This window comes from Salvelinus namaycush, chromosome 1 (assembly GCF_016432855.1).
Source record: "Salvelinus namaycush isolate Seneca chromosome 1, SaNama_1.0, whole genome shotgun sequence".
In the NCBI taxonomy this organism is placed as follows: Eukaryota; Metazoa; Chordata; class Actinopteri; order Salmoniformes; family Salmonidae; genus Salvelinus; species Salvelinus namaycush.
In genome coordinates this window covers 53901489-53917981 of record NC_052307.1, presented here as the reverse complement: position 1 = coordinate 53917981, position 16493 = coordinate 53901489, and the positions used below count along the sequence as shown (strand labels likewise).

General features: G+C 41.7%; 1 protein-coding gene across 1 annotated transcript in view; it reads right to left on the bottom strand.

Annotated features, from left to right (window-relative positions):
* The window catches only part of ambra1a (autophagy/beclin-1 regulator 1a), an 88776-nt gene that overhangs the window by 55965 nt on the left and 16318 nt on the right, over nucleotides 1–16493 (bottom strand). Inside the window, exons 9-11 of the mRNA XM_038990697.1 lie at nucleotides 13506–13682; nucleotides 9707–9787; nucleotides 8924–9027 (exon numbers count right to left, since the gene is read on the bottom strand). Of these exons, the coding sequence (XP_038846625.1) occupies nucleotides 8924–9027; nucleotides 9707–9787; nucleotides 13506–13682 (362 nt within the window). The remainder of the gene's footprint in view (nucleotides 1–8923; nucleotides 9028–9706; nucleotides 9788–13505; nucleotides 13683–16493) is intronic.

The window sequence follows — 16493 nt, the reverse complement described above, 5'->3', positions numbered from 1 at the left end:
CATAAACAGCAGAACGATTAATGAATTATGCAGAGGCCATAATAACTGGACAGGGAAGAACTTTTCGGCAGAAGAGGTGTAGCTTTTAGAGTCCAGTGTCCAACTACTGCTTGAGCGTTCTTACATTTTGTGAGACTCCGCCAAGTAAAGGTTTGACTGAGCCAGCATTACCTGTGTTTTGCAAATCAACAAACCATTCATCTACTAAAAAAAAAAAGAAGGATTATCTGCCACTCACCACACTGCCAGTGTGCTTTACTCAAAAGTGGAAGTGAGCCTAAAGCATAGCAGAGTGATTACCAATGCCTTCCAGAAACCCATTTTTAATATCGAAGAGCAGAGCAGAGGAGATGGAGTCTCTGTAGAGTGAATTCTTCAAAAGGGATTGTGTATGACTACTTTATTTCTGAACAATAACTTCACATAATACTGTAGACACACTCTATTCTAACCACTGGGGCCTCTGACGACACTTAGCACTTACTTACTTCATTAAAAAAATACTTCATGGAGTAAGTAGGTACTTTTTTTTAATCATTTGGTGACGAGAAAGCTGCTGCCAGCTGTCCGACACAGCTCTCGGGAAAGTATTACAAAATCCAAATGCATATCCTTTGGGAATTTCCAGGCAAGATTTTAAAGAGCCCATAACAGTATGAGGGAGCACTGGTGTGTTCCTGCCATAGACCCTGACTCAGCTCATCCTCAATTATCCCCATAAAATGTCCCTCCTTCATAAGACCTAGGAGGGTTGAGAAACATCTTCAAGTAATGGCCACCATCACTGGCTCCACAGCTCAACACTACCCCTAGACAACATGCACAATACACCATAGCCTCTAAAGCAGGGGTACTCAACCCGGGGGTCCACAGACCCATAGGTACTGCAGTTGGTCCAATAAAAAAAATAATAATAATAACTAAAAAGCATGTATTTCAATGTTATGAATATTGCTAGCAACAACAAAATAACATGTTGAATTACATACCTTCAGTAGAAAAGGGAATATAATTTCTAAATGATGTCAACTCCTAATATTGAGCTAATTACACTCATTGGAGCCTATTACACAAACTGGAGTATCTGACATTTTGTTTTGAAAAAGCACCCGCGAGTACCAGTCACTGCCACTGGTAAGCTTTCTTGACTGCTGCTATTTGTGAAAATGTGTTTGGAGTTACGTTTCTATCTAATAGGCTATGTTAGAGTTTACACTTCCTACTCCATTTATAATAATGGGGAGGTCAAAATAAAAACAATGTACCAAATCTATTAATTAAAAATTGCTGGCCTTCGAATGGCGCAGTGGTCTAAGGCACCGCATCACAGTGCAAGAGGAGTTACTAGAGAACCGGGTTCATTCCCGGGCTGTGCTACAACCGGCCGTGGCACAGCTCGGGACGGCGCACAATTGGCCCAGCGTCGTCCGAGTTAGGGGAAGGTTTGGCCGGGGGGATTTTTACTTGGCTCATCGCACCCTAGCGACTCCTTGTGGCAGGCCGGGTGCCTGCAGGCTGAGTTGAGTTGAACTCGGTTTGCGAGTTGAACGGTGTTTCCACCGGCACATTGGTGCGGCTGGCTTCCGGGTTAAGCTGGCGGGTGTTAAGGAGCGCGGTTAGGCGGGTCATGTTTCGAAGGACGCATGACTCCACCTTCGCCTCTCCCGAGCCCGTTGGGGAGTTTCAGCGATGAGGCAAGATCGAAATTGGGGAGAAAAAAAGTGGGGCAAAATACAAACAAATGTTTTAAATAATAATGTTGCTTACTTCTCCTTGCTATTCACCTGATAAGAAAAGATCGAGAACATTTGTTTTGTTATGATGGGGGTCCCTTGGTCGCCAGGTTTACCATGTGTCCCTGGGCAAGAAAAGGTTGAAGACCTCCTGCTCTAAAGTCTTGCTTTATTGCATCCTGATGAAACATTGAGAATAAATGATACAGTCTAATAATATCCAAGATATTTTAGGGTTATTTTAGGAGGGTACAACATCTTGTGCAGGCCCTGTGCACATAGAATTCAGCTGGGTACACTTCCTGGGATATGACACACTGCACAACAGAAATTCTGTTGCCCGTCTGGCAATGGAGAAATGAGTCCAAAAGCAGGACATTTCCTAAATCCCCAATGTATTGAGCGTAATGCTGACAGCTGGAAACTTCCACTTTTCTATGGTGAGTGCACATAAGCATTCAGTGGTGACAACCGGGTAGCAGACAGCAGGCCGTTAGTATCCAGTCAGCATTTAGGCTAGTAACAGCCCGATCTGCAGTCTGATCACAGAAAAGAAAATTCAGATATTCTAACATTGTTATCATCCTGTTACATAACTTTCCCTGACCGTAGTCGGAACATCATCATCAGACAACCACTGCACAACTTCAGCAAAACCGAAGAGCATTGACAAGAGAACAATAAAAATTGTAATGGGAAACAAGACAACAGAGAGGAAGCCGAATGCATTTCACACTTTCTATATCCGCTGAAAGTTACCCAAACAGGAAACGTAAAATAGAGGAGGAAAATAGCAGGAGTGGGGATGCAATCAGCCATACTGGAGATCTCTGCTCAACACCATGACAATCCACTCCACTCTTATAAGAGGGGGTTCAACAGTTACACCTATTAAAATGACAGGCATGATGTTGGCAGGCTCTCCCACACTAAAACCACTACACTGCTCTGTCTGAGTGTCCATCAACCACAGCGTCAAATGCCTCCAAGAGAGCTCCCATAATGGAAATAAAAAAGGTAGTCGCCCTTCCATCTATAAAGAGAGACTACTGCATTACTGAGTCAGGACCCGCTAAGATATTCTAACGCAGCCACTCAAGCACTCAGTAACCCCAGCCGGGACGCTTTGATTCAAACCGTATCTTTGTTATTTTGAAGAGCAAATACATGTGAAAAATGCAAATGACAAAAACTAAATTTTATATGAACATTTAAACAGTATGGTTTACTCTTCGCTAATGCATTTCCACAGGAAACTTCTAATCGGAGGCTCAGTTTTCCCATTGGGCTTTGGGGGATAGCCTACGCACACATATTTTTGGAAGGCTAATAAAGTGCAGGCAATGCATATTCAACAGCTTTCCCAATACAAAGTACATGGAGATGACAGTCAGACTTATCTTGGTTTGACAGAGCCTGAGCCAACTGGGTGATGGTGTACTTCGAAAAGGGATGGGCAACTTAGGATGGTGGTAGGGGGGGGCACCATTTTTTTTTTTTTTTTACTCCTGATGAGGGGCCACAATTGCACAGCTAAAGAAAATAACTTGAGCAGAGAAACAATTGAAGCAGTGATCAGGAAGAGGTGTTGGAAATGAGGAGGCGGTACACTGTACACACATCAGTTTGGGACTTGTTCGTGTACATAAGCTACACCTCAAAATATGCCTTATGTTACACATATTTACTTTTGCCAGGAAGGTATCAAAGAAGAACCATGAGGCGCTCTTTAACATGTATAATGCGGTTCTCAACCCTCCCACCTGTTATCAGCATGGGAGCTGCTACTGCAAATTCCAAGGTACATGAGAATAAATTATATGACTTATTCAAAGGGTGAACATTAAAAAGGAGGGAATTGTTTTCTTCTACACATCAGCAAGAAGTAGCTCCCTACAGAAGAGAAGCTCAAGAGATTTACTTTGGAGGAGAGGTGGATTTAAGATGGAGGGACTGAAGAGAAAAAGAGCGTACGGATAAGCTGGAAAGACAACAGCGGAGGGTTGGAGGAGAGGGAAGAGGGGTGAAGCAGAAACAGGGTGGGGGTGAAGAGAAGGCAAACCGAGTGAGAGACTGATCAGAGACCGAAGAGGGGAATGAGGTTATAGGGGACTGAAGCAGGGCAAAGTGACAAGAGAGTGACAAGCCCCTCTTTTCACAGTATGTCAGAGAGCTGGAGCGTCACATAATAAAATACACCTGGCATATCCTCTCTCCACTTGGCTGCACATGTGATTTCCCTGAAGTTCATATTTTTATGTTTGGCGGCAGTCCCAAGACAAAGCCCAAGTGGGGGAAGAGGAACATCGGGCCCCTTGCTGTTCAACTTCTGGGAAAGAGCCAACATGACCGACGGACTGTCTTAGAGCTAGCTGCCTTAATGAATTAAGACTTCCTGTCTCACTGATAAAACATGCCTCCAGATACTCTCACTGCCACATCTGAACACGCACTTAGAGCCTGATACAATAATATTGAATTATAACAGTATGGATTAAAGCACAAACCATTCTATATTGCATCACACACATGCCAATGGTTTGACCTCTGAGTAATGTGCACCACATTTAACCAATGATGAGAATACAAGCTCTGGGCTAAATCCACTGCCCTATTGCTGACGACACTGTGCCTTTAATTTCATAAAATAGGAGCAGCCAATAAATAGCCATCACTAGCCAGCTACGCAACCCTGCACCTTAGAAGCTGCTATATATATTATATATAAATATATATATATATATATTATATATATAAATATATATATAAATATATATATATATATTATATATATAATATATATATATAATATATATATTATATATATAAATATATATATAATAATTATATATTATATATATATTATATATATATATTATATATATATTATATATATTATATATATAATATATATATATATATATATATATATATATATATAAATATAAATATATATATAAATATAAATATATATATAATATATATATAATATATATATATTATATAAAATATATATATATACACACACACTGCTCAAAAAAATAAAGGGAACACTTAAATAACACAATGTAACTCCAAGTCAATCACACTTCTGTGAAATCAAACTGTCCACTTAGGAAGCAACACTGATTGACAATACATTTCACATGCTGTTGTGCAAATGGAATAGACAAAAGGTGGAAATTATAGGAAATTAGCAAGACACCCCCAATAAAGGAGTGATTCTGCAGGTGGTGACCACAGACCACTTCTCAGTTCCTATGCTTCCTGGCTGATGTTTTGGTCACTTTTGAATGCTGGCGGTGCTCTCACTCAAGTGGTAGCATGAGACGGAGTCTACAACCCACACAAGTGGCTCAGGTAGTGCAGCTCATCCAGGATGGCACATTAATGCGAGCTCTGGCAAGAAGGTTTGCTGTGTCTGTCAGCGTAGTGTCCAGAGCATGGAGGCGCTACCAGGAGACAGGCCAGTACATCAGGAGACGTGGAGGAGGCCGTAGGAGGGCAACAACCCAGCAGCAGGACCGCTACCTCCGCCTTTGTGCAAGGAGGAGCAGGAGGAGCACTGCCAGAGCCCTGCAAAATGACCTCCAGCAGGCCACAAATGTGCATGTGTCAGCATATGGTCTCACAAGGGCTCTGAGGATCTCATCTTGGTACCTAATGGCAGTCAGGCTACCTCTGGCGAGCACATGGAGGGCTGTGCGGCCCCCCAAAGAAATGCCACCCCACACCATGACTGACCCACCGCCAAACCGGTCATGCTGGAGGATGTTGCAGGCAGCAGAACGTTCTCCACGGCATCTCCAGACTCTGTCACGTCTGTCACATGTGCTCAGTGTGAACCTGCTTTCATCTGTGAAGAGCACAGGGCGCCAGTGGCGAATTTGCCAATCTTGGTGTTCTCTGGCAAATGCTAAACGTTCTGCACGGTGTTGGGCTGTAAGCACAACCCCCACCTGTGGACGTCGGGCCCTCATACCACCCTCATGGAGTCTGTTTCTGACCATTTGAGCAAACACATGCACATTTGTGGCCTGCTGGAGGTCATTTTGCAGGGCTCTGGCAGTGCTCCTCCTGCTCCTCCTTGCACAAAGGCGGAGGTAGCGGTCCTGCTGCTGGGTTGTTGCCCTCCTACGGCCTCCTCCACGTCTCCTGATGTACTGGCCTGTCTCCTGGTAGCGCCTCCATGCTCTGGACACTGCGCTGACAGACACAGCAAACCTTCTTGCCACAGCTCGCATTGATGTGCCATCCTGGATGAGCTGCACTACCTGAGCCACTTGTGTGGGTTGTAGACTCCGTCTCATGCTACCACTAGAGTGAAAGCACCGCCAGCATTCAAAAGTGACCAAAACATCAGCCAGGAAGCATAGGAACTGAGAAGTGGTCTGTGGTCACCACCTGCAGAACCACTCCTTTATTGGGGGTGTCTTGCTAATTTCCTATAATTTCCACCTGTTGTCTATTCCATTTGCACAACAGCATGTGAAATTTATTGTCAATCAGTGTTGCTTCCAACGTGGACAGTTTGATTTCACAGAAGTGTGATTGACTTGGAGTTACATTGTGTTGTTTAAGTGTTCCCTTTATTTTTTTGAGCAGTGTGTATATATATATATTTTTTAAATCACTCGTCACTTTAATAATGTTAACATACTGCTTTACTCATATGTATATGCTGTATTATATTCTACAGTATTTTAGGCAATGCCACTGACATTGCTCGTCCTAATATTTATACATTTCTTAATTCCGTTCTTTTACTTTTAGATTTGTGTGTATAGTTGTGAATCTTTAGATACTACTGCACTGTTGGAGCTAGGAACACAAGCATTTCGCTTCACCCGCAATAACATATGTGACCAATAAAATTTGATTTAGATTATGGTCACAGGCCACAGGCCGTTGAAAACTCAGCCATAAAACATTTAACAAGATCTCACATGATCAAAATTTCACAGGACTATAAGCCGTGGCCTGCGAGCAATAAACTGAAGAAAATACTACATTTATCGAAACGGGAAGAACTTTCACATAATAGAGAAAGACATCATTAAAAAAAGTGCCATGAAAAAGCAGTGTACAGATGTGAAGTATTGTGTGTTATGCATTAAAAGCTGTACGGCTGAGGGCCTTTATGTAAGGGTGTCATCAGTTCCAGCAATATCGATGTTGCATGCATATCTGTGATGCCACGACCAACATGTCAATGTACAGAGGGGTGAAAAGCTGACACATCTGCCACCAGCCCAGTCAAAGGAGAAAACACCAGAGGGGGACAAGAGAGGTAGAGCAGAACTAAAAGCAACTTCTCTATAGACTGCGTCGCAATACAACACTTGCAACTTGGTTTCTGGCATCGAAAATATGGTGCTAATAAGATTTTTGAAAGGAAGTTGGACATAGACAGGAGATGGTAGAGACTAATGATGTATGATTTACTGGTACGATGAAAATAGTGGGGAAATGAGCCAAAATATTCGGAAGAACCATTGTCTGTGTTTCTATCAGATCATTTCCATTTTGTGTGCTGACTGAACCCGTATCCCTCTCTGTCCACTCCATTACAGTCAGTCTCCATGGTTCTTCTCCACTGGGATTGGTAATTGCAGTGGGTTCACTCAGGGTTACAGACTGAGCAGATAATATCACCCTGTCGGTTCCCTTCTCTCCTGACCTTTGGGGTGACAATGACATGTCATCGCAGGTCACCTTCTCCATTTACAAATTCTCTTTCTGCTCAGACACCGATTGGCCACCAAGATGGGAAGGGACATAGTTGAGCGGCTAAACCGGGTCTAGACTGTCTCTTAAACTCTGAATGACATGTCCACTGTACCTCGTGTCTTTACGCAAGTTTAAATTAAAATGCACTTTTTGTATCACAAAAATTTTAACAGTGAACCCCTAAAAGACAAAACCCTGTCATGGAAAAAAAGATAACTGCCAGTTATATAAATGTGAACCTGCATCATTTATTTTTGGAATGATTAAAGATTAGCATTTCTATCTCTTACATAAAAGGCACATATACAAGTATATGGTTACTACTGTCCTCTGCTGGTGAAAATTATAAATATGAATATATAAAAATGCCAGTTCTCAATTTTCACTACATTTACACATCATCCAAAAACAAAAGACTAGACCATCTATGAACGGAGCTATGCTGAATGGCTGTGAAAGGTAATTTAAAGTCAAACACCCCATACGCCGCTGTGGCATTTCAAGAGCGACATTACAAACCATCATCAACACAGGTGTCACAGTAATCAGCGTAGGAAGCAAATGGAGGGCTGGGCGGAGAACATCTCTCCTGACTCAAGAGGCATGGAACCTGGTGTAATTTCTCCATTTATTAACTTGACGACACACACACACACACACACACACAAACGGAGACACTTTTCATGCAAGTTGAAAGGAAACACTAATTGTAAAACATTTGATATTTGTAGGTTTCAGCAGTGGGCAAGACACACACAATGACAGTGATACAGTACAATGAGAAACAACACCGTAAACAACACGGAAGCCACAGCAGCACTCTAATTTCTCGCGGTGACTATCGGTCCTTGTCGGACAATGGAAGCAAAGGGTGAGTGGGACTATTTGGCTTGGTTTGACATGAGCTGTGAATGTGCTCTACCTTTGGATATGACGAGTCAGAAACCATTAAGAATGCAAAAGCACGCGTGAGACGGGACTTCAGAGAACCTCACTTTTTTTTATTTTATTTTATTTTATTTTTAACACATGAATCATGTCAGGGGAAAAAAATTGTTTGGTAAGTTTGCTCTTTGGGGCTGGTGTGGGCGTTCCAGCATGTTTGCAAGAGTGTGGGCGGCAGGGGAAAGAGGTTGTGAAGCACTCTCGTTGACGAATTCATTACCTGCAACGTCCACATCAATACCACTGGAGCATGTGGATTGTGCTCCAAAAGCGTGGGTGGAGAGCACAGGGCAGTCATTACGCAGAGGCCCTCTTCGCAAACACTTACCTGTGCTGCTGCACTAGTACTCATGAGTGGCTGAACTGCTCATCCATCTGAAATGGTACATTGTGTGGGCAACCAGGTCCTAAAGCACCCACGTGATCTGAAATATTATAGGAATTGCCAGCTTTGCTTGCAGCCTAGATACCAAAACAGAAAACGAGATAAAAACACGAGGGATAACTCTGCCTACCTGCTAGGACCCTGTTGACGGAGGAATGGGTGGCCAGGCCAGGCTGGCCCCTCTCATGGTGGAAGATCCCAGCATATGGCAGATACTCAGGCAGTAGGAACCTCCTTGAACAAACAGAGAAGCATCAAGTTACATAGAATCACACAACTGAGAGTTCACTCACCCCATAACTAAGATGACATGAGAAAATTGGAGACCATCCATGTCGCGTAATAGGGGACTAAAATATGGGACTAAAAAGCATAGGCAAGTCTATAATAGCCTTACCTGACTCTACATTGTTGCACAAACTGATGATTGTGCTGTATGATTATGCTAATGATCACCACTGGTTTTGGGTAGACAGATTCTAAATCAAACTTATGAAAAAGTTTGAGAATATGTAAAACATTTCCTGTATCCAAATCTCGGGACACAGAGTCCCATTATGTCATTGGCAGCTCATATTTTTGGCCCTCCAAAAAAACATCCATTGGAATATGAAGAGCCAATAAGTGTAATGTATTCAGAGTCCAGGAGCACAACTGATGAGTTTGGATAGGTTGACTATTTCTTGTTTTCCCGTATCTTTCTTTTTTAGTTAAGTATTTACAGTATTTATTGTATGCTGTGTGGAGCTGTTTTTTTATTGTAGGGGTGGCTGTTTTTGTTTGTTTTCTCTGCATTGTGTGTATTCCATCAGGGAAACCAGTGGAATCGCTTTAATGCGTTATCCCTTGGGTTGTACTCTGTGCATCTTTTTCCTAATAAAATCAATCAATTAATCATATCAGGGCCACCCACCGGGGAACAAATCTGCCAAGCGAGGGGGCAGACATACGAGCGTTGCGTGGAGCTCTGTGTCTGGCGCGATCACCGTTATCCCTGTGAAGAGAGGGAGATAACAGACAAACATATACAAGGAGTACTTCAAATTAAAAGCCTCAGCTTAACTGAGAGACCGTAGCTGGGCTCACTATATAGTGCAGGCTCACTTAAAAGTTTGATGTTAGCCTAACTTATTAGTGGCTTGAGACCCAGACCAAAAGGGAGAAAGTTGCAGTACTGCTTGTGATTATCCAGCAGCCTCAAAAACCAAGCAGCCAAACAGAAACTCCAGAGAAGATTTGCAAAAGTTTGAAATGCTGCAATGCCTAAAGATGGTCATTTATGGTAAAGATGGTCATTTATGGTAAAGATGGTCATTTATGGTAAAGATGGTCATTTATGGCTCCAATGTTTCTCCATTTACAGGTTTGAAAAACTGCTCGTAAGTAGGCCCCTTTTTACAACACCGTACACTCTAGTCCGGACACATTCAAAAGGAGGAAAAACAAAGACAACATATTTCCAGCCTGAGACACTGTATAGAATCAGGACGGTATGTAACCTAGCGGTTAAGAGCGTTGGGCCAGTAACCGAAAGGTAGCTCGTTGGGATCCCTGTGCAGACTAGGTGAAAAATCTGTCGATGTGCCCTTGAGCAAGGCACTTCACCCTAGTTGCTCCTGTTAGTCGCTCTGGATAAGAGCATCTGCTAAAATGTTAATATCTAAACTTGCAAAGGAAGACTGTGCCATAACAGGAACATTGGTTCCTGTCATTTATTCACGGACCCCAGGAGGAACTAAATATGCATCATATTTCCATCAGAGAGTATCAGCTGAGAGGACACGGCCTCTTTGTGATCCACTGGGCGTTTCATATTCAGAATTTGCTTTACACTTCCTGAAAACTGTGACAATGTGAAGGATGTGAGAGGAAATCGGACAAACGTGGAGGAGCCTCTGAAAGTATTCTAAATCGGAAAGCAGGCGGAAATAGAGATGCTTTCATAAATATACATTTCAATAACTGATATGAAATATGCTAACACTTACACCCTCCACAATTCATTTCTAAGTCGGGCAGTCAGGTTGGCGGAATAATTCATAAACCAAATCGGTGAGGTCATATTCTGGCTTTGAGGATGAGCCCATCTCACATCAGTCATCCAGAACTGCATTTTAATACCGGCAAACTGTTGTTTGCTTCGACTGCAATGATACTCTGTGGCCGACTGGCCGTATAACTTCATTCCGTGTATGAAGCTCAAGTCGAAAGTAAAACTATTTTGCTAGCCATGTTATAAAATGTCCAGCAAATAAGGAACCAGTTAATTGGTCTAGGAAGACTTCAAACTTGCAAACAGACTAAAAATAAAATGGGGACAAGACGCACCCGTAAGTAAGTTGAAGAAATGTCCAGCCTCAGTTTTCTACACTTGCGAAGAATAACTCATTTAGATTAAGCCACAATTCATTTGGGAAAGGAGATGAGAAGGAGAGCTAATAAGTGGTCAAGTGACAGCTGCTTTCTGTGGAAACTGGCAACAGCGTCATCAGCGGTGTCATTATTAAACTGCTGTTCTCTTCGCTCTCTCTGATCAGCATGTTACAAAACAAGGTGAGAGTTTGGAAGAGAATTAGGCTACAGCTCTAAAATGATTTCTTCAGTACACCCTTTTAAAATACCAAATACTGTCACTCTGTGCAGTTCTCAAGGGGAGCATAATCCTGAATCATCTATAGTCGGAGTCTGCTGCTGTATATGTTTTCACAGGACTGTAATCTAGGTTTACTTTCACTGTTTGCTGGTTCCATTACAATGAGCGAGTTCTTACGTCATTCCAAAAGCGCCATAGGGTTTGGCTGGCTATAAGGGCATGTTTTTTCACTGTGCAACTGGCACATCATGACCAGTTTAAAGAAAAAGTGAAAATCTGTTCTCAGTTATTCTGCACGTTAAAATATATGATTTTGTGAAAATCAAACAAAAACACCTATCGAGTGTGCATTGTGTTAAGAATGAATTGTTTCATCACCCGTAGCATCCTGCTCCAGAATAACACAGCTCAGACTTGGCTGCAGACTAACGTCTGACCCTGGTGGCACCAGCCCAATGATTTGGTCGCACCAACATTTTGTGTAACGCAATAGAAAAAAAATCATCAAGTCATTCGCGGTGCTTTATTGAGGAAAATAGACTGTTGAGATGGTGTGATTAAAGAACTACGTTTTTTCAAACATGTCCAAGCAGGAATGCATGATTCAAGTAATTATTATGTGCAATTAGGTAGTTATTGCTATATTTTACTTTCACAATAGGGCTCCTGACTTCTCCAAATGTTTTGATCAATAGAGATCCATTTGCCTACATGATTGTGTGTACTAGCTAATAGGCTAATTCATTTGGTGCTAATTCACCACCTGAGGAAGTGGAAATCAAAACACATTAGCTAGATCGCTAACTGTAAATATTGCTCATAGTTAGCCGTGCAATTGATCAATCTAATTGTAAATTGAATGTCCTAAAAACTTTAGTGATACTAGCACAGACTGCAAAATGGCCAACGTGGACAAGGCTCCACATCTCAAAGACATACAGTACCACAAAATTCGTTAAATATTTTTTTTTTTAAAGTGCCAATCACTCATTATTGAAAGTTGAGAAACGTCATACCCGCAGAAATCTGAGACCTCCCTCTCTTCAACTAACAACAGTGTTGTGTCTGATGCATAGAGCCATCCCCCCATACTGTTAATTGCACTCACTATGGCTGCAAAGTTCTGATCCACGCCAATCATCTAAAACAATTAGTAAGCAGAAGCGTAAATCTGGAATTGGGGATAAGGGCAAGTGGTCTTGTTAAAAGTCCCTAAATCCCACCAGGTTCAATAACGAACGAGAGGGTGGCAGCACATGTCTAATCTTGTCGGAAGAAAACAGACACTGTCTCGCACTGATGTGGAGCTGACGCCACACCATGCAATGACCCAGTTATAACTAGCAACATGGTGATTGGACCGTTTACATGCTCGAGGAAAATGTCCTTGCTGGTTTGATGTAACTCTGAATCCAACCCAAAGGACAATAAAAGGCATTCTAAAAGAGCTGATAGAGCGATGAATAACTTAGCTGTTCATTCTGACAAACAGTTGTCATCATTATAAATAATATGTCGTCAATTGCTGGGGAGGAAATAGCGCCAGGGGAATTCCTTTGACCTCATTCGGCCAACGATGCTACAGTACAAAGTCTGCAGAGGCCTGAGAAGACTGATGACCTCAAATAAGACCTGGGAGCATTGAGTGTTCCAAACCACTGACCCTGGAGTATCAAGGCCCTGCAAGCAACACCATCCCGCTGCACCTTTATCATAGCCAGGCCAGAGGCAATTAACATTTACATATTGAAGGGGAAAGAAAAAAAAACTAATCAATTTGAACAATACATCACAAATTCAACCTTTGAGAGCCACACATTAGGCATTCGATACGCAAGTTATTTTGTTAGGAGTGTTTTTCAGCTGTTTGCTTTGTTAGTCATTATGCACTCCAGATCATACCGAGGGTGTGTGGCCCTAACTTCACAGCCAAATCCACTGACAGAGAAATCACAGCATTCTGCTATGTTATGGTTTCATGCAAATTATTCCATGAATAAAACCCAAAGCTCTCAACAATTGTAGGATGTTTTATCATAATATGTCCTGTAAATGTCTTCATAATCAATAGTCAAGGGATACAAAAGGCATTGGATGTTGTAGGTAGATGACGACTCACTCAAACTCCTCAAAGTCCACCTCGTTGTTCTCAACGGAGGGGGAGCTTCCTGGGCTATCCAAGGTGGATGAGAGAGGCCGCAGTCGGCTCTGGTAGCGCAGTGATCGTTGGCGAATGCTGTCCCGCCGAGATAAGTACTGAATCATCCGCTGGGCATAATATGCAGCAGGGGACAACCTGTGAACACAGCAAGGACACACAACTAAAATCAATGGTGATCAGATAACCCAGGAGCAATAGAACACAACGGAAATAAGACTGACTCTGTGCTATCCCAATCACGTTCTTTTTGTATGTATAGTGTAGATATGTATTTTTTTGAACTGACAAATAAAAACAAGCAAAGCAGGCAGAAAGCAGTGCTAATACCAGAAAAACCTGAACAAACCCAAGACCATGTATTGTCAGAGCCCAAATACTGTAGAAATGGAGCAGGCTTCTTCTTCAAAAAAGTTAACTTCCCTATCTTCCATGCTTCAACTCTGATGGCCATAGTTACAGTGTGGTTCAATAAACCGCCTCCAACGTTATTTTAGGCCTCACAACCAACAGTGGTGTAAAGCACTTAAGTAAAAATACTTGAAAGTACTACTTAAGTAGTATCTGTACTTTACTATTTTTATTTTTGACTACTTTTACTTCACTACATTCCTAATCTTCTTTAAGTACTTTTTACTCCATATATTTTCCCTGACACCCAAAAGTAATTGAACACATTTTGAATGCTAAAAGGACAGGAAAATGGTCTTATTCACACACTTATTAAGAGAACTTCCCTCGTTATCCCTACTGCCTCTGATCTGGCGGACTCAATAAGCACATGCTTCCTCTGTAAATGATATGTTAGTGTTAGACCTTGGCCCTAGCTATCCGTAAATTTAAAAAAAGAAAATGAGGCTGTCTGGTCTGCTTATTAAGATTTTTTTTATTATTTACAATTTTACTTTTGATGCTTAAGTATATTTTATCAATTACATGTACTTTTGATACTTAAGTATATTTAAAAGCAAATACTTGGACTTTTACTCAAGTAGTATTTTACTGGGTGACTTTCACTCAAGTCATTTTATATTAAAGCATCTTTACTTTCACTCAAGTATGACAATTGGGTAAATTTTCCCAACACTGGTTGGGAAATATACTTAAGCATCAAAAGTAAAATTGTAAATAAAAATAAAAATCTTAATAAGCAGACAGCCTCATTTTCTTTTTTTAAATTTACAGAGTGCCAGCTCCCGTGAGAGTTAGCTGCGTTCCATTGCATTTCTACAGACGAAGGAATTCTCCGGCTGAAACATTATTGAAGATTATGATAAAAAAACATCCTAAAGATTGATTTTATATTTCGTTTGACATGTTTCTACGAACTGTAATATGACTTTTCGTCTGAACTTTCGCCTGGACTTGCCCGCGCCTCCTGAGTTTGGATTTGTGTACTAAACGCGTGAACAAAAAGGAGGTATTTGGACATAAATGATGGACTTTATCTAACAAAACAAACATTTATTGTGGAACTGGGATTCCTGGGAGTGCATTCTGATGAAGATCATCAAAGGTAAGTGAATATTTATAATGCTATTTCTGACTTCTGTTGACTCCACAACATGGCGGGTATCTGTATGGCTTGTTTTTGTGTCTGAGCGCCGTACTCAGATTATTGCATGGTGTGCTTTTTCCGAAAAGTTTTTTTGAAATCTGACAGCGGTTGCATTAAGGATAAGTTAATCTATTATTCCATGCATAACAATTGTATCTTTTAGCAATGTTTATTATGACTATTTCTCTAAATTGATGTGGCTCTCTGCAAAATCCCCGGATGTTTTGGAGGCAAAACATTACTGTACATAACGCGCCAATGTAAACTAAGATTTTTGGATATAAATATGAACTTCATCGAACAAAACATACATGTATTGTGTAACATGAAGTCCTATGAGTGTCATCTGATGAAGATCAAAAGTTAGTGATTCATTTTATCTCTACTTCTGCTTTTTGTGACTCCTCTCTTTGGCTGGAAAAATGGCTGTGTTTTTCTGTAACTAGGTGCTGACCTAACATAACCGTTTGGTGTGCTTTCGTCATCAAGCCTTTTTGAAATCGGACACTGTGGCTGGATTTACAACAAGTTTATCTTTAAAATGGTGTAAAATACTTCTATGTTTGAGGAATTTTAATTATGGGATTTCTGTTGTTTTGAATTTGACGCCCTGCAATTTCACTGGCTGTCGTTGAGGTGCTAGCGTCCCGAATATCCCAGAGAGGTTAACACCCCGGCCGTCCTGCAACCTAAGCTAGATGCCCTCAATCTCACACAAATTATCAAGGAACCTACCAGGTACAACCCTAAATCCGTAACCATGGGCACCCTCTTAGATATCATCCTGACCAACTTGCCCTCTAAATACACCTCTGCTGTCTTCAACTAGGATCTCAGCGATCACTGCCTCATTGCCTGCGTCCGTAATGGGTCCGCGGTCAAACAACCACCCCTCATCCTTTCTAATCGACCTGGCCCAGGTATCCTGGAAGGATATTGACCTCATCCCGTCAGTAGAGAATGCCTGGTTGCTCTTCAAAAGTGCTTTCCTCTCCATCTTAAATAAGCATGCCCCATTCAAATGTAGAACTAAGAACAGATATAGCCCTTGGTTCACCCCAGACTTGACTGCCCTTGACCAGCACAAAAACATCCTGTGGAGTACTGCATTAGCATCGAATATCCCCCCACGATATGCAACTTTTCAGGGAAGTCAGGAACCAATATACAGTCAGTTTGAAAAAGCTAGCCTCTGCTTTCCTAACAGAAATTTGTTTCCTGTAGCACTAATTCCAAAAAGTTCTGGGACACTGTAAAGTCCATGGAGAATAAGAGCACCTCCTCCCAGTTGCCCACTGCACTGAGGATAGGAAACACTGTCACCACCGATAAATCCACGTAATCGATCATTTCAATAAGCATTTTTCCACGGCTGGCCATGCTTTCCACCT